Raw genomic sequence first — 24711 nt, 5'->3', positions numbered from 1 at the left:
TTAATAATGCTAGTTTACTTGATAAAATCTGAGGACAGTACAAAAAAAACTGCAGGCCAGTATTACTTGTAAACATACTTGCAAAAATCCTATATGAAATATTGGCAAATTCAAATGCAATCATTATTAAAATATAAAACACTAAGAAGTGCAAGGCTAGTTTATTAAGAGCAAACAACCTTTAAAGAATTTAGTAAAATCTAAAAGATAAATATATTTTTGCTGTTGTAAAATGTATGTAACAAAATCTGTGGTTTTAAACATTGTAAGTGTAAAATTAAGTATGGCAATATATTCAACAGTTTTGTGCAAACATCGATAACTATTTCCAAAATTTCATCATCCCAAACAGAAAATCTGTTCCCATCAAGCAGTAAGTCCCTTTTTGTTTCCACTTAGCCCCTGGTACCCTCTAATCTTTCCTTGCTTCCTTTTTCTTCCTTTTAAATATGGCCTTGTGTTTTGTCATTTCATTTCAGCCTTAAAGACTCAGACTAACATTTAGTATAGTACTGAATACCTTTAGCATTTTTCAGGGAGTCTTTCTTTCCCCATTTTTTTTTTTTTTTGTTTTTGGTATCGGGGATCGAACTTGGGTCCTTGCGCTTGTGGAGCAGGCATTGAAACCACTGAGCTAAATCCCCGGCACTTTTCCCATTCTTAAAGGACAATTTTGCTGGATATGGAATTCAACATTTTTTTTTTCCTTTTAGCTTGTTAAATGTTATCCTACTGCCTTCTGGCCTCCATGATTTGTGATCAGAAAGTATGTGCTAATCTTACCGAAGATCCCTTGTAGATGGTGAGTCATTTCTCTTTGCTGCTTTAAAGATTCTTTTTGTCTTCTACTTTCAGTGATTTGATATCCAGTATCTTAATATGGATCCATTTCAGTTCATCCTGTTAGGGACTTGTTGAATGAAATTTCTCAGATTTGGGAGATTTTTAGCCATTTTTCAAATAGTGTTTTTGATCTTCTCTTTTAGGACTGTCACGATGCATGTAATTAGGTTTATGGTTTTCCAAAAATTCCGTAGGCTGTTTACTTTTCTTCATTTTTCTTCATTCTTTATCCTTTCTACATTTCAGATTGTTTTTTAGTTGTTCTATTTTGAAGTTTTCTGCATTTTCTTCTGCCTCTTTAAATCTCCTTTGAACATCTCTAATATATTGTTTGTTATAATTACTGTACATTTCTTTTATTTTCTTATTTGGTTATACTGTTTTCCTTTTTCTTTTAGTTCATTATGCATAATTTTCTTTTAATCTTCCCAGCTTTAAAGCAATCTATTTAACTGTACTCTTTAACTTTTTTAAATTTTTAAATGGTTTCCAATGTTTTCAAGCAAAGCCTGCTGCTTTTCTGTCAAGTGGGTTCTGATTAGGCAAAGCAAAGAGTGTTTTATAGTTCCTTCTAAGTTAGTCCTGCAGACTGGTTAAGACAGACATGCCCAATAATTTGTGAATGAAGTCTACTTTGTATTCTTGGAAATCAGAGACTATCGTCCTGCACTGAGAATGTGGGCTGCTATTGACAAGCTACCAAGCTGGGGAGGCGGTGGGCAAAGGGCACATAAAAGTGTTATAAACTTTTCTTGCCATTTTAAAGTTTCCTTTTTCTTAAATTAACATTTGCTTGGCTGCTATAAAATTTTGTTTTCCAAAGTTCTAACAAACTGGATTTTAACAGTTTCTGGTTGTCTTTTCCAGGTTTCTCTGGAGGGATGGGTGTTTGGACTGTCTGCTTCACCATTTTGCTGAAATCATTCTATAAATGTATTTTTGAACTATAATTATGTGAAGAGAACTTTCTTAGCCTAAAAAAAAAGTTATTTCACTACTGTGGCTGAAACCTGCATTTCTAACCCTGGGTTAGTGACTGTAGGGTATTAATTCTGCTATTTCAAAAGAAAATTATCTTGATCAAATAATTTGAAGAGTGTATGAGAAATTCTGAAAAGCTATAAGGAAATTTTTGTTATTTTAATCAAGCACTTTCCAAGCATATTTCACTATAAAATCCTTTCTAGCTGGCAATACAGATTGACATTTAAAGAGCACTTGTCACTAGGTTAAAATGAGAAAAAAAATGGTCTCAGTTCTTCAAAGCTTGGACGCTATGATTTTTCATAGCTGTCATAACCATAGTTATAAGGCACAGAGCAGGTGTGACTAGTACTATTTGAGAATGAATATGAGTCCCCTTCTCTTCAGAAATTCCAAAGTAAACATCTGGAAATATACAAGGGTGGCAAAGGCATGTGAGCTGTACAACTAACTGGTTAGTGCTCAGGAAGGGATTTTTTTTTTTTTTTGGTATTAAATAGGGGATGGAACTCGGGACCTTGTGCTTGGGAGGCAGGCAGTGTAACCACTGAGCTAAATCCCCAGCCCAGGAAGGTATCTTTGATAGAAGACATGGGAACAGTGAGGAAGAGGCAGGTCCAGTTATAGCCTCCCTAGAATGGACTGCGGGGTGACCCCTGCAGGCAGGAAAGTGATCTTTTTAAAAAGTAAACCAGTTTGTAAACAAAAGAAAATGAATGGGTTCATGGTGGGGAATGGTAAAGGGTGCTTAGTGAATGGTTTTATAGAGGAGTAAGGTAGACCCTGGGGGAACAGGAAGAGGGGTGATTGGTGGAAACTGGTGCTGCTGGTGCTCCACCCAATTTGAGCACCTAAGAACAGAGGAAAACTTCTATTGCAGTTTTGCACAATCCTTTGCCTTCTCAACTGTAGACCCTTTTAGGACTAAAACAGAATCTGACACACTTTGTCTCCGTTTAACCAACAAAGCATATGAAGGAAAAAATAATACACCACATAAATAATGAGCCAGTTTTACTCTCTTTAATCTGAAAGGAATGGAGAAAAAAAAAGACCTGTTCAAAAACTAAAACTCTTATGTTTAGACCATTTTATTTGAATGATTAGAGGAGAGTCATTATTCATCTGGCTGGCCACCATCCACATGCATAAGGTTTGACTATCCAAATAAATAAAAATTGCTCAAGGCTTATGGGCTTCTTGTATTCCAATATCATTCTGGGAAAAAACTAGCTATATTAATATCATAAAACTCTATTATGTCATTGTCAGTTCTTCTCACTTGATCTCTAGAGTCAGTGCAAACCGAATAAAAACCCCAGAAAGTAATCTTATGGATCTTAACAAACTGATTCTAAAGTTTGTAAGAGGTAAAAGACTCAGAATAGCTAGTACAATATGGAAAGAGAACAAAGTCAAAAGACTAACATTACCTAGCTTTAAGAACTATAAAGATAGAGTCATTAAGACACTGGCATTGGTGAAAGAAAAGACAAATCAATGAAATAGAACAGTAGCCCAGAAACAGGCCCACGCAAATGCAGTCACCTGATCTTTGACAAATGAATAAATACAACAGAGAAAATATAGCCCTTTCAACAAATGATGCTGAACAACTGGACATCCACATGCAAAAATATGAATTTATACAGACTTTAACATCTTTCATAAAAATTAACTCAAAATGGATTACAGACTGTTAGTCACTTTCCCGTCACTGAGACACAATACCCAACACCCACAACCTAAAGAAGAGGTTTATTTTGGCTCACAGTTTTTAATCCATGGCTGGCTGGCTCCAAGGCAGAAGGGCATGGCAGAGGAAAGCTGCTTACCCCATGGCAGCCAGGAAGCAGACAAGGGGAACCAGGGACAAGAACACACCCTTCCAGGTCACACTTAGTGACTCATCTCCAGTAAGGCTCCACCTCCTAACAGCATATCAGCCATGAATCCATGGGTGGATGAATCCACTGGTAAGTACAGCACCCCCTGGTCTAATCACCTTCCAAAAGCCCCACCTCTAAATACTTGAGACTTGGGGGAACATTTCAAATCAAAACCATAATGTAGACTTAAATGTAAAACAACTCCTAGAAAATAAGAGAAAACCTAGATGACCTTGTAATGACTCTAAATATAACACCAAAGGCAGAATGCATGAAAGAAATAGCTGATAATCCAGATTTCAACAAAGAGAAAAAATTCTGCTGAGACATTGTCAAGAGAGTAAGAAGACAAACTAGAGACTGGTATAAAATATTCGCAAAAGACGTACCTGACAAATGATTGCTATCCAAAATTCAATAACCATAAAACCCAGTTTTTTAAAAAAATCAAAGACTTGACCAGTGAAGATACACAGATGACAAGTATATGAGTAGATGTTCAGCATTATATGTCATTATTGCAAACTAAAACAGTGAGGTACCAACACACACTATTAGAATGGCAAAAGTCCAGAATACCTGAACACCTAACCACTGGCAAGGGTGTGGAGCAACAGGAACTCTCATTACTGCAGGAAACACGAAGGAACAGCTACTCTGGAAGACAGTTTGGCAGGCAGCCTTGCAAAACTAGACGTATGCTTACCATTTAGAAAAGCAGTTGAGCTCCTTGGTATTTATCCAAATGAACTAAAAACTTATGTCCACACAAAAACCTGCAATGGTATTTATAGCAGCTTTTTTCATAATTTTCTAAATCTTTTAGGAGTAACCTAGATTTTCTTCAGTAGGTGAATGGATAAACTACCATATCTCCAGACCATGGAATGTTAATTCAGTATCTAAAAAAAAAAAACAAAAAAACGAGCTAGTAAGTCATGAAAAGATATAAGGAGGAACCTTAAATATGTATCAACAAGGGCTGGGGATTTAGCTCAGTGGTTCCGCCACCTGCCTCGCAAGCGCAAGGTCCCTAGTTCGATCCCTGGTACCAAAAAAAAAAAAAGTATCACCAAGTAAAAGAAGCCAGTCAGTAGTGGTGGATACAGCCACTGTCCATTTGTCTAGACCCACAGAATGCCCAAGAATGGTGAATCCTACTATAAACTATGGACTCTGGGAGATGACAATGTATCAATATGGAGTTAGCAGTTGTGGCAAATGTCCCATTCTGATGTGGGATGTTGACAGTGGCAAAGGCTATGCACATGTGGGGTTAGGGAGTGTATGGGAAATCTCTCAACTTTCTGCTTAATTTTGCTGTGAACCTAAAAATGTATTTCAAACAAAAACAGTGACACCCTGCAGATGCGATTAAGAGTAACAGGAGGGTACTCTGTGTTGTACAGTGAGACTAGAAGTCCCCACTGCAGCACCAGCTACGATCAGGATTTCTCTACAGTTGCAAAAGCCCTTCCATCAGACAGTAACTGGGCTTTTATCCTGCCTGATTGGCTTAGTGCATGCTGGATTTCGATGACGGATCTGGGTCTGAATCCCACATCTACCACTTCCTGACCATGACTGAAGATATATCACTTCAGTAAGCTGAGTGGTTTTCCTCACTTGTGATATGAGATCACAAGAATCAGAGTTTTGTAAACCATCAAACACATACAAAGATAAAGTGCTACTGCAGAATTATTTAAAAATGTATTTAAGGAGTATCCCAGGTGTGTGAGCACTGGTTGGGATGCATGAGCACACCTTGCCTCTCACAGGACAGCCCCTGACTTTGAGGAGGTGCTGATGGGTTGGCCTGTGGCCTACACACAAGACAAGTAGCCTAAAACGGGCCAGTGATGAAAGAAAGGTAAGAGATCCTCATCCCACAGCAGTCTGTTCTGTATGCAACTTGCAATGGGACAGGAGGATCAAAGCTGCAAAGATATTTATATACACATCAGGACATAATACAGTCATCCAGCCAACAGGACAAGGGGCACAATCCCCAAGTGGCCTTTGGTTAAATAAATGACAAAATGCAGAAAAGTGGCTCCTACACCATGTCTTGGCAGGCTTGGGAACAGCCATCCACAAGGCAGAAGCCACTTATGCCAAGTTTCCAAATCCCATATGCCTGGCTGGCTACAGAACTTCCTCTCTTTCCAAGGCCAGCACAGGAAACAGTCTGGGAGAGCAAGACCTCGAAAGTTCGCTGCACATGACAGTCTACAATGGGACTAAATGTTAAAGCAGAAATTTATTAAAATCCTTTTATACAATGTTTTACACCCCCCCCCCCAAAAATGTAGAGTCCTAAACATTCAAGCAATCAACTCTGTTCTTAGAATTGCTTTGTAAGAAAAGGATTTTTCTGCTTTCCCCAATAAGAAAGATATTTCTGTTTATATTCCTGAAAATGATGCATTTAATCACACCACCTTCATAAAAACAGTCCCTTTGAGAGCCCAAAACCTCTGCAGACAGGGAAGAGAGATAAGCACAGAACCTTCTCCAAAATGCAATGCCTCACAACAGAGGTGTAGTGCAAGAGATACATGAAATGGCAGCTCTTCATCAGTGTGCAAACACCTATGGGCCAGTGTTCCTCAGGGAAGAACCTGAGGGCCCTAGCTGCGGAGTGTGGCCAGCCGGGACTGCATAGCCTCCAGGGCCTCTTCCTCCTCTTCATCCTCAGAGGCGGCCATTGCTCCTGGAGGTTCAGGCTCAGGAAGGGCGTCGGTCACTTTACTGGGTGCTTTGCCTAAGGCTCCTGAACAGAATGAGAAGGAATAGATTAATAACACAGTGGTGAAAGAAATGCTTCCTCGATCTTTCCTGCCTCTCATTCCTGGGATAACCTGATGATACAAAGAAAGGCAGTGAACAGGCTGTTTTGGTGGCATTTTGGTCACTGTGATATGGACATACAGCAACTTGTCACAATATCAAAGTTATAATAAATTTTTTTTGAGATGGGTTCTCACTATGTTGCCCAAGCTGGTCTTGAACTCCTGGGCTTAAAGGATCCTTCTGCCTCAGCCTTCTGAGTAGCTGGACTGTAGGTGTGTCCCACCATATCAGGCTCAAAGTCATAGTACGTAATCGTAAGAATTTTAAGAATCTTGGTTCTGCCAGGGATGGTGGCACATGCCTGTAGTCCCAGCTACTTGGGAAACAGCAAGAAGGACTGCTTGAGCCCAGAAGTTCAGGGCCACAGGCAATCATCTCCAAAACAAAAAAGACTTTGATTTTGAAGTTCCCAAATTCCTAAATACTGCTGAAAATTTAATTTTAGGTATCTCTGAATAAAACTGATTGTTTCTAAATCTTTACAAAAAATATTTTTGGAATAACTGCTCTTTATCCTAATAATTAAAATAAGTGAAAAAATAAAAATTCTACCATTTTTATTAACATGTTCATGGCAGGGCCCTAATTCGTATGTTCCACTGCCAGGCAGCTTGAACCACCAGTGGTATATGTATGACTATCCCATCGGGCAGCTTTTTATTTTATTAGTAAAAAGACTGATAAACACAATTGTACCACCAGTGGTACAAACTCGTACCAGCTGCCCAATGGGACAGACAGTTATGCATATACCTCCAGTGGTTCAAGCCGGCAGGAAAGTGTTAAAAATAAAACTCAGAAAATCCAGAAGTATAAATAAAATTCAAAAACTATTATCACTCAGAGATAACTCTCTGTATCTGCTCCTCTTCCAGACCTTTTCCATAGACACGTTTTTACACAGAAGTATGTATAAAGCTTTCTTCACATATGCTGTTGACATCTTTCCATGTCAATGAGTATAATTCTGTATCAGCTATCAGTATACTATTAAAATAGACATAGTATAACTAATTCAACCAATATTTCAGTATTACACATTTACTTTGTTTCAAAATTTTCAATATTATAAATAATGCCACTATAGACATCCTTGAGTCTTTCAGCACACCTTAATTCATTAGTGCAAACAACTAGTGAAAGTCAATCTGCTAGGATAAGGGCTTTTGACAGTTTCTGCCAAACTGCTTTCAAGAAAGTCTATGTCAACTTAAAATCCCAACAGCAGTACGTGAAAATAATACTCCCCATCATCATCATGAAAACTCTAGAAGACAATTACAGTGTGCTTATTTTTCAAGAAATAACTTGCATACTCTAAAATTTGAAAATGTAGGAGAATTGCAGCCTAAAAAACAAAGCTATTGGCCACTTTAGTGAATGCAGAAAGAGGGGCCCACGAAAAGAAGAAAGAGGATGATCTAATGGTCATACCTGCTGTAATTTCAAAGAGGATTTTGTCAATTTCCATTTCAGCTTCTTCTTCCATTTCTTCTTGGTCGTCCATGCTTTCAAAAGTGTCCTCTAACATCTCTTCTATGATCCCAGCCTAAACACAGAATAAACATTCACTTCCCTCAAATGTTAACTATGTTTACATCAGACATCCCCTCACACCACCTAGATTCTAGTCTCTCCAAGTCCAGTCCACCCTTTTCAGGATGACACTCAAGACAGGTGGCCAAAGGAAACACTGGATACTGCACCCTCTACAGGAAGACCAGACCACAAGAGAGACAGCCCTCCAAATTCAGCACTAAGGTTGGGGAAGATATGAATCTAGCATGGTATCCTATTCTTTCTCAGGCATTTCCTTCTAATCAAAATGAACAAATAAATTCACTTCATGGTCACCTAGTTGCATCCCTATGGCCTAACTGAATGGAAGTCATCTTAGTGCTGAGGGCTCCTATAAAAGGTTCAATAAATATTTGTTAAAACCTTTCACATTCTAGAGGGAGAAGTTAGCATTCACTTATTTATTCATTCAATCAGCAAGCTTTTATCAAATTCCTGGCACTGGGGATAAATGGAATCACTAAGATCAAGTCCCTGCTCATGAGGAGCTGAGCCCCATGGGAGGCTTCAGTATGCACCCAGGAATGCATCATTAAAAGCACTCAATAGATATTATATGGTATTACTTTCAATCTTGAGACACTGTTTTTTCAGTATGGTCATCCATATGCTAAAAACAGCTTTCCCTCAGATCCTGGTGGCTACATGAGTTAAATGAGCAGGGCTGAAGTCCTCCAAGGACAACCCAGTTCTAGATGAATCATCATCACCAAGCTGGGTACACATTACTTTAAAGAACACACTTTAAAGACCAGGCCCTGGTCCTGAGGCTGTCAGGTAGTTATGTGGTTTTTACATGGTTCTCAGTCTCCCTCTGTTTTTTTTTTTTTTTTTGGTACCAGGGATCGAACTCGGGACCTTGTACTTTCGAGGCAGGTGGCAGAACCATTGAGCTAAACCCCCAGCCCTTGTCTCCCTCTCCTCCCCCTCTCTTTTTGAGACAGATCTCCCCATGTAGCCCAGGCTGGCTCTGCACTCGTGATCCTCTTGCTTTAGCCTCCCAAGTGCTGGAATTACAGGCATGTGCTACCATTTTCCTGAGCCCGTTCCCTCCCAACAATGCTGCCCAAGGAGTTCTCATTCCAGAGATCTGGGCCCTAGACTTTTTATGTTGCTTTTTTTTTCCCCCATCAATTTTCTTCTGAAGCCCCTCTCTCCCATGCACCATTCCCTCTATATAATTCAAATTTACAAATGAAATTTCCTGGAGGAGGGGAAAGGATTTCTGTGCGTTAAAATGTGAGGTGTACACTTTTGGTTCTCAGGCCCCAGGGGTGAAGCATGAAACAACACTTGCATGAAGAGTTTCCCCTTCCACTTCCTCTGTGGCAGCTCACATTTAAGGTCAGACATGCCTATATCCAGCTCTTTGCCCATAGCCCAGGTGAATTCAGGTAAGTTACCTGTCAGCATAGAGACTCAGTTTCCTTCTGTGTGAAATGGGGATAAAAATACCTACTGGTACAGGGTGGCTAAGAGAACTGGACAGGACTGAATGTGCAATGTCCCATCAGCCACAGGGCTCAATGACTCCCCTCGTATCACTGTCCCTGTCTGAAGGCCATCAGTATTGATCCTTGCCAGGCCCTGATCCTGAGACTGTCAGGTATTTATGTGCTTTTTACTTGGTTCTCAGTTGCTCCTTTCTTTTTTGGTGGGGTGAGGGGCACAGGACCTCACCATGTAGCCCAGGCTGGGTATGTACTAATGATCCTCCTGTTTTAAACCACCCAAGTGCTAGAATTATAGGTGTGTGCTACCACACCTGGTTTCAGTCTTCCCTTTTTTAGTTTAAAACAGGGAACAGCAAACTACAGCCTGCAGGGTCAAGTGTGACCTGCTACCTGCTTTTGTAAAGTTTTATGGAAACACAGTCACGTTCACTTGTTTAAGTGTTCACTTGTTTAAGTATCATCTATGGCTGATTTTACACTATTAGACAGAGTTGTGTAGTCACAAGGGACGGCTGGTAGTACGGAAGGGTAGCAGGGCTAGCCCAGATCACCTTCATCATCTCTTTCGACAGCTCCCGCATGGTGGCCTGGATTTCTGGGATCTTCACGAGACTCTGCATGGCCTTCATCACTTCTGTGCTCTTCTGCAGGGACCCAGCCACTCGCAGGACCGCTGAAAGGGAAAGGCTGCAGTCAGGATTGTTCAGTGGGCTAGAATAAGGAGAAAGATCCCAACTATAAGCCACTCCAACAAAAGGGAGCAAGAGCGGGTGCATTCCAAACTTACCAATGCACCTTTAGAATGTGTCTGTGCAAGGCAACCAAGAGACTGATTTTTCTAAATTGTATGCCACCTGGGCTACTGTTGGATGAATTCTCTGAGCATCCACGGGAATGGACCATCTGGATTGTGGCCTGGGCGTTTGGCTGACCTTTAGGGAAGGAAGCCAATTCAGTGACTGATACCCAGGGACATGTCATGAATGGGAGGAACACATAACTCTCAACCTTATAAAGGCTACATGAAAACAAGCCTTTGGCTACCGAAGTAGAGCTCAGTAAGCCTTCCAGACATCACCTGCAGAGGGAGTACCTGGCCCTGCTTAACAAACTGGTGAAAGATGGTGTAGCTAAATTGTGCTTACATGAAATCTGACCAGGAAACACTGTAGGTTCGCAATGGGAGCACTGGATGCTGCCCCAGCCCAGCTGTCGAGCAGTGGCCCCACCAAACCTTGGAGCCCTGCTTAATCCTGCACCAGGCTGACAGGCAAGGCCAGGCAGCATGTATTTGTGGGGCATGGCCTCCGGCCCTGCCCTCTGTGTAGCTGAGCAGCAACTCTAGAGATCACACCCAGCCTTGGAGCCTGGTATAGTTTAAATCTAAAATGTTCCCCCAAAGCCTCATGTGTTCAGAGGCGGGGCTTCTGAAAGGTGAACTAGATCATGGGAGTGCTAGAGCTGACCTGCTCTCAGGAGGTAGAGCCTGGCTGGAGGTGGTCACTGGGGTATAACCTGGAAGGGTGTATTATCCCTGGCTACTTTTCTCTCTGCTTTCTGGCTGCCATGGGTTGAACAGCTTTCCTTCGATATTCTTTCCATCGGTCCTTTTCTGCCTTGCACTCAGCTGAACATGAACTGAAACTGAGACAAAATAAGCCTCTCCTCCTCTAAAATGTAGGTGTCAGGTATTGTGTCTCAGTGATGATCAAATGACTAAGAGCCCCTCATCATATATATGTCTTGGCCCAACTACAGTTTCCAAATAATAATAGCAGAGTGAGGAAAGACAGCTTGCAATCCAGAGCCTAGCCAGAAGCCTCAACAGCAGGGTCCAGCCAATAGTTTCAGTAAACTACACAGCACAGCCCACAATACTATTCAACCTGAGAGCACAAAAGGACTGGGTCCAACTAAAGAATCCAGCACCAATGTCTGCCTGTGTTGTTGCTACCAGCTAATCACCCCGAATCTCCAGCTAAACTCCAAAGGTCTATCACTACCAATGATTGGCTGGAAGAGGTGGCTGACTCCTAAAATGTGCAGGCATAAACATTAGGACACAAGAAATTTAACAACACTAAAAGAAACAAAGTTCCAGTAATAGAACCAGAAGAAATAGCGATCTGTTAAATGACTGACAACGAATTCAGAAATATCCTCATAAAGAAATTGAGAGAACTTTAAGAAAATATGGGTAGAAAAATTAAATGAAATTTAGACAATAATTAAGAACAAAATGAGAAGTTTGACACAAAAATAGAAACAATAAAAAAATCCTAGAGGTGAAGAATACAATAAATACACTGAAAAACTCAATGAAAAGCTCCCACAGCAGATTTGATCAAGCATAAGAAAGAAATCAGTGACCCTAAAGACAGGACATTTGATTTATTTTTGTTTTTGTTTTTTGGGGTTTTTTTTTGTTTTTAGTACTGGGGATTGAACTCAGAACTTCGCACTTGCCAGGCAGGCATTGTGCTGCTGAGCTACATTTCCAACAACAAGACATTTGAAAAATTACTCAGAAGAGAAGAAAGAAAAAAAGATTTTAAAAAAATGCAGAAGTCTTTTGGGAGCTATAGGACAACATCAAGTGAATGAACCTTTGCATAATAGGAATTTTGAAGGATAGAAAAAAAGACCTAGAAAGCATATTTAAGGAAAAAATGGCTTAAATTTCCCCAAGTTTGGGAAAACATGACAACATTCAAGTATAGAAAGCTCAGAGGTCACTAATCAAATTCAACCCAAAGAGTAGTTCACGAAGACAAAGAAAAGATACTGAAAGCAGGAAGGGATAAGAAACATCACATTCAAGGGAGCCTCAATATAGCTTTCAAGGGATTTCATAACAGACATCTTCCAGGCCAAGAGAAAGGATGATGTATTCAAAGTGCTAAGGGAGGCAGGGAGGGGAAGCTGCCCACCTAGAACACTTTATCTGGCAAAAACATCCTTCAGAAATGAGGGAAGAAATAACTCCCAAACAAAAGCTACAGGAGGTCATTACCACTAACCTTGCTTTACAGGAATTGCTATAGGGAATTCCTTAAGCTTAAATAAAAGGCTAATGAATAACAGAAAATGTGAAAGTTAAAAAACCTCAATGGTATATGCAATACACATACTCAAAATTCTTGGTCGGGGATTTAGCTCAGTGGTTCCACCGCCTGCCTTGCAAGGGCAAGGTCCCAAGTTCGATCGTGAGTACCAAAAAAGCCCCCCAAAAACCCAAAATTCTCTAATACTGTTAAATGGTATGTAAAGCAATTTTACCCTACTAAGAATGTTAAAAGACAAAACTATTAACTGTAGCTACAATAAACTGTTAAGAGATACAAAATACAAAAATGAATGTAAATTTTGACATCAAAATCATAATTGTTAGGGATAAAAAAATGAAAGTATAGAGTTTGTATATGTAATTAAGGGCAAGTTGTAGTTGGTATTCAATGGACATGGAGTCTTAGTTTTGCAGGAAGAAAGAGCTCCAGAGATCTGTTGCACAAGTTACTCATATAGTTAAAAATACACACTTAAAAATGGTTAGGATGGTAAATTTTATTTTATATACTACTTTTGCCACAATAAAAACCATAAATGATGTGAAAGTTTGAATAGAAAAAAAGACAAGTTAGTTTAAAGTAGGCTGTAATATTGATAAATTATTTTATCTAAGTAACATGGCAAGCACAAAGCAAAAACCTACAGTAGTTGTATATAAGAGAAAGGAGTCAAAGCATATGACCACACAGAGAACCATCAAACCACAAAAGGCAACAAGAGAGAAAGAAGCAAAGGATCTACAAAACAACTCATAGAAAGGCAGTAGCCAGTTCTTGCTTATCAGTAATTACCTTGAAGAAAATAGGTTAAATTCTGCAATAAAAACACAGAATAGCTCGATGAATAATACAAACAAGATTCAACTATACATATGCTTTGCCTACAACCAACTACCAGTAAGGATGCATACAGACTGAAAGTGAAGGGATGGAAAAAAATATTCATGCAAATGGAAGCTGCAAGAGCAAGGGTCGCTATACTACATCAGAAAGAATAGACAAGTCAAAAACTAAACAAGATAATTATGTAATGACAAAGGAGTTAAGCATCTAACCCAAGAGCACCTAAATATATAGACGTTATTAAATGAACTGAAGGGAGAGATGGGCTACAATACTATAATAATAGAGGATGTCAATATCTCACTTTGAACATAGATCATCCACACAGAGCATCATAAACACAGGACTTGAATTATACCTTAGACCAAATGGACCACCAGATATATACAGAATATTTTATCCAACAGCAGCAGAATATATGTGTTTCTTAAGTGCACATAGGACATTCTCCAGGATAGAGCACATGTTAGGACAAGTCTTTACAAATTTAAGAGGACTCATATCAAACACCTTTTCAGAGCACAGTGGCATGAAAGTAGCAATCAATTAACAGAAATCTTGGAAAACACACAATTATGTGAAAAGTAAACTACATCCTCCTAAATAAGGAGCCACTGAAGAGAATCAAAGGAAATTTAAAAATACCTTGAGATGAACCAAAAAGGAAACAATATACTAAAACTTTATGCAATGGGTGCCGGGGATTTAGCTCAGTGTTCCACCACCTGTCCCGCAAGCACAAGGACCTGAGTTTGATCCCCCGGTACCAAAAAAACAAAACAAAACAAAAACAAAACTTATGCAACGCAACAAAAGGAATCCTAAAAGGAAAAATTATAGTGTTACATGCCTGTATCAAAAAAGAAAAAAGCAGGCCAGGGATTTAGCTCAGTGGTTCTTGCTGCCTGCCTTGAAAGCACAAGGATCCGAGTTCGATCCCCAGAACCAAAAAAGAAAAAAAAGAGCTGGGCAAGGTGGCCATGCCTGTAATCTAAGTACTCGGGAGGGTGAGGGAGGAGGATCGCTGCAAGTTTGAGGCAGGGCCAGCCTGAACTGCATAGCAAGACCCTGTTTCAAAAAAACAAAACAAAAAAGAAAAAAGATCACAAATAATCTAACATTCTACCTCAAGGAACTAGAAAAAGAAAAACAAAGCCCTATTTGCAGAAGGAAATAAATAATGAAAACTAGAGCAAAAAGAAATCAGAGAACAAAAAATAGGCAAATTCAATGAAATTGAGTTGCTGTTTTGAGAAGATAAACAAAATTGACATTTAGCTAGACTAAGAAAAAAAGAGACGGCTCAAATACAACTAAAAATGAAACAGACATTATAATTGATAGACTGAAAACAAAGGCTCATTAAGAAACTCCCATGAACAATTATACACCAACAAATTGGATAACCTACAAGAAACTGATAAACTCTTAGACACACATAACCTATCGAATCATGAAGAAATAAGAAGAGATTGAATCATTAATAAAAATTTTCCCACTACAGAAAAGCCCAGGACTGCACAACTTAACTGCTAAACCAAAAATTTAGATGAACTAACATTAATTGTTCTCAAATTCTTCCCAGAATTGAGCTAGAGGAAATACTTCCAAACACATTTTATGAGGCTAGCATTACCCTGTTACCAAAACCAGACAAGGACACTATAAGAAAATTACAAACTAGTATCCCCAATGAACACAGATGCAAAAACTTTCAACAAAATATTAGCAAACTGGGCAGGGGATTAGCTCAGTGGTTCTGCCTCCTGCCTCACAAGCAGAAAGACCCAAGTTCGATCCCCAGTACTAAATAAATAAATAAATAAATAAAGGAAAGAAAAATATTAGCAAACTGAAGTAAAAAATAAATTAATAGAATCATTCACTATAATCAACTCGGATTTATCCCTTGAATACAAGAATAAATGATATACCACTTTTTTAAAAAAATGGATAAAAATCATATGACCATCTCAACAGACAGAGGAAAAGCATCTCTTTCATGATAAAAACTCTAAACAGATGTACCTCTAAACAAATAAAGGCCATATATAACAAACCTGTAGCTACACCACTCTCAGTGGTGAAGAGCTGAAAGCTTTTCCTCTAAGGACAAGGACAAGACAAGGATGGCCACCCTCACCACTTCTTTCCAACACACTACTAGAAGTCCTGACCAGCACATTAGGCAAGAGAAAAATTAGAAATCCTAATGACTCCACAAAAAACTATTAGAATTAATGTATACAGTCAAGTTGGAGAATACAAAATCAACATTAAAATCAGTAGTTTCTATCCACTAATAATGGACTATTCAAAAAAGGAAATAAAAGAAACAATTCCATTTTAGAATAGTAAACAAAAACAAAACTAAGTAGGTGTATTTATCACGGCAAGGTAAGTTAGTACAGTCATTATGGAAAACTGTATGGAGGTTCCTCAAGAAGCTAAAAATAGGCCTGGCATGGTGGTGCACACCTGTGATCCCAGCACTCAGGAGGCTGAGGCCGGAGGATCACCAGGAGTTTGGGGACAGCCTGGGCAACATAATGAGTTCAAGGCCAGCCTGAACTACATCCTGTCTCAAAAAAAAAAAGTAAAAATAAAACTAGCATCAGCCTAGTAATCCTACTTCCCAGTTATGTATCTAAAAGAACTGAAACCAGTCTATCAAAGGGATAACTCAACTCCCATGTTCACTGCAGCATTGTTCATAATAACCAAGGGGTGGTATTATGGCTTGTATCTAGAGGTGCCCCCACAAAAAACTCATGGGTAGCCGGGCATGGTGGCTCACGCTTGTAATTCCAGTACTCAGGAGTCTGAGGCAGGTGGATCACTGCAAGTTCAAGGCCAGCCTTGGCTACATAATGAGTTCAAGGTCAGCCTGAACTGCATACCAAGACCCTATCTCAAAAAATAAAACAAAAAAACCTCATGGGCTCATAGGCGGGGCTTTTGGGAGTTACTGGATCATGGGCATGATACTGGATTACTGTGCTGACTAGTTTAGCCCAGTTCTTCCACTGATTGGTTTAGCATAGTTCTGGGTGTGGGTGATGGATTTAGTGAAGAGGGAAGACCCATGGTGGATGTGGATGGCACCAACCAATAGGCTTGCAGCCTGGGTGGAATAAAAAGAGAAAGAAGACAGAAGGCTCACTGTTTCCTGCCTACCATGCCACGGACTGTTTCTTTTCTATGATGCTCCTCCACCATACCACACTGCCTTGGAGCCAGCCAACTATTGACTGAAATCTCTACAAACTGTGGGCTACAATAAACCTTTCTTCCTTTAACTTTGGGTGCCAGGTATTTTGTCTCAGCAATGAAAATAGTAACCAAGACTTTGGTACTAGAGAGGTGGGGTTGCTGCTGTGATGCTACCTGGTCATGTGGTTCAGAAACCTTTGGAATGAGCTTGCAGGAAATGTTTGGAATGGTTTGGAGATGCTGGCTGAAGAAGCAGCCCTGGAATGCTGCAAACTGAACTTGGGAGATTCTGGTCAGAGATCAGAAGACCAGAATGTTGACAGAAATGCAGCTGGTAAAGACTAGGCTCAGGAGGTTTCAGTTAGGAACAAGGGCTCCATCGGCTACTGGACTCCAGATTATGTGTTATGCTTCGGCAGAAAAATTGTCTGCATTTTGCTCATGTCCAGGGACTTTGCCTGGGAACGAGATTAAGGGCAGTAGACTAATCTGGTGGAAGAAGTTTTAAGGCAGTGTAATATTGAGGCAGTGGCATGGCTACTGTTGGGGGCTTTTAACGAGATTTATGTTGAGAATCAAGACCAAAGAGTCCAGAAGAATTATTTAAAACGTTTCAACTTTGGCCAGAAAGGAAGCTCTGGCAAAGTTAGAGGCTGCAAAGAAGGAGCAGAAGAGAACTTGGTTGCTAAGCAGGAACCAGAGAATAGAAAAGATGGTCTGAGGACAACACAAAAACCAGCAGGACTCCACCCTTTGCAGCCTCAAAATTGCAAAAGTAGGGAGTCAGGGATTTAGCTCAGTGGTTTGGCCGCCTGCTGTGCAAGCGCAAGGACCGGAGTTCGATCCCCAGTACAAAAAAAAAAAAAAAATTGCAAAAGTGAAAGACTGTTTTGAGAAGATAGTCCCAGAGTGCCATGTTCTAAAAGGGCAGTGGCCTGGAAAAGTTGTTCCTCTGGATTGGGTTCAGAGTGCTCAGAAATCCGGGCACATTATCCCTATAGCCAAGAGAGGAAGAAGCCTGGCCACTGCTCCAGGTGGCAGCAAACCTTGGCATCATCCACATGGTGCTGGTTTAGGTGCACGCAGAATACAAAAGTTGTGGTCAGGAAGGCTTCCACCCAGATTTCAGAAGAAGGCCTGGAAAGTCAGGCAGTGTGCCCCTGAGAGGGCAGTGTGTGAAGCTGTGAGCATGAAGCCAAAGGTGCAGTGGAGACCCCAGAAGGTTGGAGAAGCCAGGAATGTGGATCTTCTGAGGAAAGCTACAAGAAGTGAGCAAAGCTGGCTCAAAAGAAAAGCCATGAGAGCTGCCAACTGCCAATGGTACCACAGGAGCAGAGCCATCCAAGCCCTTCGGAGTTCATATCTTGCACAGATTACCCCAGATGTTGGACATGGAACTATGGGATTTAATGTTTGCCTTGCTGGATTTGGTACTTGCTTTAGTTTTTTACCTTTGTACCTTTTGGAATAGGAATGTTTATCTTGTGCCACTGCATGTTGGAAGTGTTTAACTTTCTTTTCATTTGTACAGGGACTCGTAGCTAAGAGTTTGCCTTAAACCTCAGAGGAGACTTTCGACTTAAACTTTTCAGCAACGTTCAAACTGTTAGGACTTTAGCAACTCTTAGAGATGGAATAAATGCCTTTTGCATAAAGGGATGTACATGAGTCTCTGGGGAGCCAGGGGCAGAATTTTATGGCTTGTATCTAGATGTCTCCTCAAAGCCTCATTTGCACATAGGTGGGGATTTTCAAAGCTGGCTGGATCCAGGGCTTATGATACCAGGATTAATGTGGTACTAAATCAGTCTGATTGGAATTAGCATAGTCTGAATGGCACCACCCAAAAGGCTGGTAACCTGGATGGGATAAAAGGGAAAGGTAGGCTGGCTGCTGCTTGCTGCTTCCCTTCCCCATTTGCTTTGCCATGAACTGTTTCTCCTTTGCAATTTCCCTCTGCCATCCCTCCCTGCCTTGGAGCCAGCCGACTATAGACTGAAATCTCTACAAACTGTGAGCTAAAATAAACCTTTCCTCCTTTAACTTGTGGGTATCAGGTATTTTGTTCCCGCAACGAGAAAGTAAGAAAATGGAAACAACTTAAGTGCCCATCAACAAATGAATGGATTAAAAAAATGTGATATACACACAAAGGAATTCCATTCAACCTTAAAAAGGGAAAATCTTGTCATCTGCAACATGAATGAATCTATAAGACAGTGTGCTAAGTGAGATAAGGCAGACACAGAAGGTAGATACTGTATGCTCTCACTTGTACGTAGAATCTAATGAACTCAGGAGCTCAGAAGTAGAAAATGAGGGTTCTGACAATTTCCAAAGGTGTGAGGAGGAAAGAAATAGGGAGTTTTTGATCAAAAGGTACCAAGTTCCAGAAAGAAGAGGAACTGTTTTTGAGATCTAATGAAGCAGGGTGACTACAGTCAATACTTGGCTACAGTCAAGTTCCTTGAGTTGCTTCTACCCATTGGCCATTGTGAATAATGCTAGGATTATGATTGTACAAATATATGTCGGAGTCTCTGCTTTCAGTTCTTTTGGCAATTGCTGGATCATAGGGTAATTCTATTCCTGCCCCACCTCTGAGCCTCTCCTTTAATCCTCTCCCTCAATCAAAACACATTTATCATCTGTCTTTTTCTGCAAGAAGATGCTGTCAGAAAACTGTCACTTGCAAAGCATCTAATCATGACAATGTATTAATTGCCAACAAGGTGGACCATACATATTACCCTTCCTTGAGGCATCTGCATTTTAATAGAACATCTTAAGGAAAAGGAATGACTTCCTGAAAGCAGCAACAGGCTAGTGTTAGTACATGGAACACTGAGGGCCAAGGTGAACAAAGATTTCTAAGGAACTGTGGTTATACTATTTTTGTTTTTCTCTTTTTTCACTCCCCAGAATATAAACTCTTCCCTTCTGCTGTCTTCCCAAGCCCTACCCTGTTGCCCTTTCTGCTGTATTTCATCTCCCATCAAGAATCACTCCACTATAAATCTTCTCAACAACCCTCTCTGGGATCCTTCCTGCCAGCATTGTGCTTAGATGCTGGGCAACAGGGTGAACTAAATAGCCAGGGGTCTCACAGAGCCAGTGTGGTCAGCCCCAACATCTTCCGTCTTAGGCCTATTTCTCTCAGAAGGTTTTCAGCATCTTTTATTAACAGTCCAGCAATCTTTCTGGGCTCAAGGGCTCAGAGTATCTCAGGCTTGTTTCACCAAGTCCCACTTACTATGTATCATCATAGTGTCCTTTCTTCTACTCCATTCCTACTAGACCAAACTATACAGCCCCCATACCATGACCTCTTGAGCTCCACTGCCTCCCATCAAGTTGCAGCAGTCTCCCTGCACCTTCAGTCTGTGCCCACCACGTGCCAGAGCTCTCCACCACCTACAGGATGAAATTAAAATCCCTCAGCCTAACTCTCAGAACTTGATTCCAACTCACCTTTCCAGCTTTACCTCCCACCACTCCCCTTAATGTACCCCTATCAAACTGTTTCCTGACAGAGCCTGAAATATTTCACCTGTGCCTTTGTGCGCTTAATCCCTCTACTCAGATGCCTCCCTCATTCTCCCTTTCCTGTGAGCTCCCATGGCCCTGTATCTCCACCAGCACTACAGCATGTCTCTCTCTGACCTTGGCTTACGAAAATCTGTCTCCTAACAGCTATAAAAACTCACCTTGTCCTCTCCAGCCATCCATCCCCTTTTCTCAGTGCCCCAGCCTCCCAGTGCTGTGAAAGCACTGCTCTCTTTGACCCCACACTTTCGCATATGCTGGCCACACAGGCTGGAACCCCACATACGTACATACTCAACAGCTCAACCTCCTCACGATTTCATCAGTGCCTGAGAATCCTTGATTCTACACTTCCCTTTTACCATCTCGTAGTATGTATATCAGTTTGCAATGATAAATATCCATTTGATTATTACATTTATTATTTTGTTTCTCATTAAGTTATTCAACTACTTGCTTTCCACCCCATACCCAGAAGGCAGTGACTCAGCCTGTAATGTTCACAATTTTAGTCCCAGTGCCCAGCTATATGTCTGGCACATAACAAGGGTTAAAAGATTTGTTTATTTTATTAGTTGATTAATTCACATTTTGCTCTTTGTACCTCAGTCTGTCGCCTAAAAAGGTGGGTACTCATGAAGCCTGCACTTAACTCTGACCTCTTCCCTCCCTTCTTCCCTGTCTTTCCTCCCTCCATCCGCTCCTTCACCATCCCCTTTTTTTTTGAGACAGGGTGTCACTATGTAGTTCAGGCTGGCCTTGAACTCACTGTGTAGCCCAGGCTGGCCTTGAACTCAAAGTGATCCTCCTATTTTAGCCTTCTGAGTGCTGGGATTACAAGCATGTGCCACCACACCAGGCTTCCTCTACCTCTTTCTGAAAAAGTGAAGACAGTGACAGGGAAGAAGAGGATAACTGGGAGAAGGTGTTCTGAGAAATGATAAAACACAGAAGCTTCAAAAAAGAAGACTATCATTAGTAAGGTAACATACTGCATCAATATAATAAGAACAAGATGACTGCTGTTTTAAAAAAGAAACTGTCAGCTGGGAATGTAGCTCAGTGGCACAGCATCTGCCTGGCAAGCATGAGTCCCTGAATTCAATTCCCAGTACCATAAAAAAGGAACTGTCAAAAACTTTTTCTTGAAAATAAAAATTAAGATAGCCAAAATAAATAATTCAAGAGAAAAAATGGAAAATAAAATGGAAGGAAAGTCTCAGAAAGTAGAACACAAAAGCAAAACCGATGATGATAATGATGGTAATATTTAAAACCAACATGTAATAATTACCATGTGCCAGACAATGAATTAAGCCTTAAAACTACCCTATAAGGAAGGAACTATTATTATCCTCAAAGTGGAAAATAAAAAGATAAGAAAATTAAAGGATCAATCTGGGAAATTCAACAATTGACTAAAACAATCTGCTTTCAGAAAGAAACAAAGAACAATGGAAAAGAAATCACAGGCACACATCAAAGAAGTGAAGGATACAAGTCCTCAAAATGAAAAGGTCCACCAAGGAAGAGAACAGAACCCTCTTCTTTGAGAAATCCATGTAGAAATATTGACAGATTGAATTCCTGGGGGGGCGAGGGGGCCTAAAAGATCATAACCAGGTTTTTGGCCACAGATTTGACTACTCAAAGACAATGTGCTCCTTGGATCACTGTGAGTTCGAGGCCAGCCTGTGCTACACAGTGAGTTAAGGGCTAGCCTGAACTATAAAAGGAAATCCTGCCTCAAGAAAACAAAACAAAACAAACAAAAAAATCCAACATCCTCCTTGAAGAATCATTAGCCTCTAGAATAATCAACATGACAAAATATAATCCTATGTAAGATTCAGTGACTTAACAGAGACTCCTCTACCATTCTAGCTGATAAAGAAGTTAACAAATGCTGAAAACACGTATCCTTTGCCCTCAAAGCAAAATGTTTGTTTTGTTTTTAAATTAAAAAATCATAAAAATCTAAGCTATATACCTGTATCTGTGACATGCTAACATTATTTCCCCTTCACATTATAATACACTGATATGTACATATGTACAGATATATACAGCTATGTATCTCATAATGTGATAAAGGCAAAAATACAGAAAAGGATTACTACTGCAAAATAAAAATATAGTGTTAGTAACTGAATGTTCAAGCTGGCAGCTCTCTGAAAGCTGAAACTGTCAGGCAAGGAGAAATTAGTAAAATAAATTACACCACTTTCCACAACGCTTCTCAGAATATTAAAAAGATGTGTTGACATTTAATAAAACAATTTGTATTGCTTCATCAAGGATTCTTAAGTGAAACTGACTTTTCTCCTTAATTGTGAGTATATGGCAATGAAGAACACAAGAACTCTTATAACAGTTGGGTGCTACTATCTTGCTGGGTGCCAAGTTCCAGAAATTCTCCCACACTGCTTTTTCACATTGAGGACAAATATTGATATAATGACAAAGGCAAAAAAATCTTAGTATTATTACGAAAATAAGTCTGACCTTGTGGATTCCCCTGAAAGGGTCTTAGGACTCTTAGGTACCCAGGGGCTATACATTGAAAATAATTGTTCCAGGCAGAACATGTGCAAAACTGGTGCATAATTACCATCACTTGAACATGTTAGCATATTTATTCTTTTTGCAAATATTAACTGTGCCAGACTGGTATCAATGGACTGAATATACAAGGCTCCTGGTTCTAAAGGGAAGAAACAACTTAGAAGTTAAAAATAATTGAACAAGTTAATTTCAGATGCTCATAAGAGCAATGAGGAAATGAAAGGGAATGCCAGATAAAAATAGGACGGCCATTTAGAGGGTCTCACTGAATTCCTAACATCTAGACTGAGACTTGAATAACAAGAAGGAATGACCCATCCAAAGAGGTAAGGCAAGAATGTGAAGCTTCTATGACAGGAACAAGCTCTGCCAGTTCCAGGAATACAAAGGCCAGTGTGGCTGGATGTAGAGTAGAAAGGGGAAAAGTTTAAGACAAGGTCAGGGCATTGTCCAACCACAAAGAGCCTTAGAGATCAGAACAAGAATTTGATTTCACATCTAAACACAAGGAACAGGCCACAGTGTTTTAAAGAGAATACTATAATTCCATATTTATTCATTTAAGGAAGATCATTTGAGTGCTGTGTGAAGTGTGGACTGCAGCTGAAGGAGTATACAAGCCAGAAAACAATTAAGAGACTACTCTGGTCCAGGAAAGAGACAATGTAGAAATTGCCAAAATGTACCCCCATTGCCTTAATGTACCCCTATCAAACCGTTTCCTGACAGAACCTGAAATATTTCACCTATGCCTTTGTACGCTTAATGTAGAAATTGCCAAAATTTCCACAATAAGTAGAAAATGTGGAGGTAGAGTGACAGGGCTATGAAAGAAAGGAAAAACATTAAGGATTAATACTAGGTTTTCAGCTTAAAGAAATCAGGTAGAATGGTGGTTCCATCTACAAACATGAGGAAGACTGGAAGAGGAGCAAGTGACAGTGGAGTGGAAATCAAGATTTTTACAGATGCATGTTACCTTAAGACATCTGAGTGGAGGTAACAACTACTCACTGACAGTAACATAAAAACAGTAATAACTATATTTTACATATGCACAACATGCCAACCAAAATAACATAAAGAAAAAAATCCAAGCTGGGCATGGTGGCACACATCAGTACTCTGGGAACCTAAGGCAGGTGGGTTGCAAATTCGAGCCCAGTATAGGCAACTTAGTGATTTGGCAAGACTCTGTCTCAAAATTAAACAAAACAACAACCACAATAAAAACCAGCCTTGGATGTACCCAAAAGGCCCTTGGTTCAATTTCCAGTATGTGTGTATTTATTTATATGTATATACATATATATATAAAAGACCTGAATCTGTTCTCCCTACTCAAGGAAACCCATACAGATAATAACAGTGACAACATCAGCATTACAAAGTGACGGTCAAGGTAAGTGCCACTTTACCAAGCTGGTTCTTCATCCCCATGAGCACGGAGTTCATGTGAGCTTTGGATACATACAGCTTGCTCACAGTCTTCCTTGACCTGATCATCTCCTTGGCCAGAACCACACAGACATCCTTCTGGCCCTTCTTGGCAGCATCTTTCACAGACCGTTTCACTTTCTCTTCTTCTCTCTGGATATCTACATTTAGAATACCAAAAATCAAGAGTAAATCAGACTTTCCAGAACCCCAACCTCTTTATTGTGATCTAAATGTGGCTACTAAATAGGAAAAAATATTAGAAGATATAAATGAAATAAAAACAATTAACATGGGGAGTAATCATTATTTCCAGAAACATCAAAGTAGTTTAAGAGTAAAAAAGAATGCCTGTAATCCCAGCAGTCAGGAGGCTGAGGCAGGAAAACTGCTGTGAGTTCGAGGCCAGCCTAAACTGCATAGTGAGATCTTGTC

General features: G+C 40.1%; 1 protein-coding gene across 2 annotated transcripts in view; it reads right to left on the bottom strand.

Moving 5' to 3' along the window:
* Positions 1-5960: 5960 nt before the first annotated feature.
* Positions 5961-24711, bottom strand: part of Chmp3 (charged multivesicular body protein 3) — a 34014-nt gene continuing 15263 nt past the window's right edge. For both annotated transcript variants that reach the window (XM_004844571.4, XM_021258196.2), the window contains exons 3-6: positions 24258-24437; positions 10156-10277; positions 8007-8121; positions 5961-6492 (exon numbers count right to left, since the gene is read on the bottom strand). In XM_004844571.4, coding sequence (XP_004844628.2) covers positions 6350-6492; positions 8007-8121; positions 10156-10277; positions 24258-24437 — 560 coding nt within the window. In that variant the 3' untranslated portion in view covers positions 5961-6349. The remainder of the gene's footprint in view (positions 6493-8006; positions 8122-10155; positions 10278-24257; positions 24438-24711) is intronic.

The sequence above is a fragment of the Heterocephalus glaber genome, unplaced genomic scaffold (assembly GCF_053883595.1).
Source record: "Heterocephalus glaber isolate CG9 unplaced genomic scaffold, H.glaber_assembly_v1.0 deba00000470, whole genome shotgun sequence".
Classification (NCBI taxonomy): Eukaryota; Metazoa; Chordata; class Mammalia; order Rodentia; family Bathyergidae; genus Heterocephalus; species Heterocephalus glaber.
Note: the sequence above shows the minus strand (reverse complement) of the source record. Positions and strands in the feature narration are given on the sequence as shown.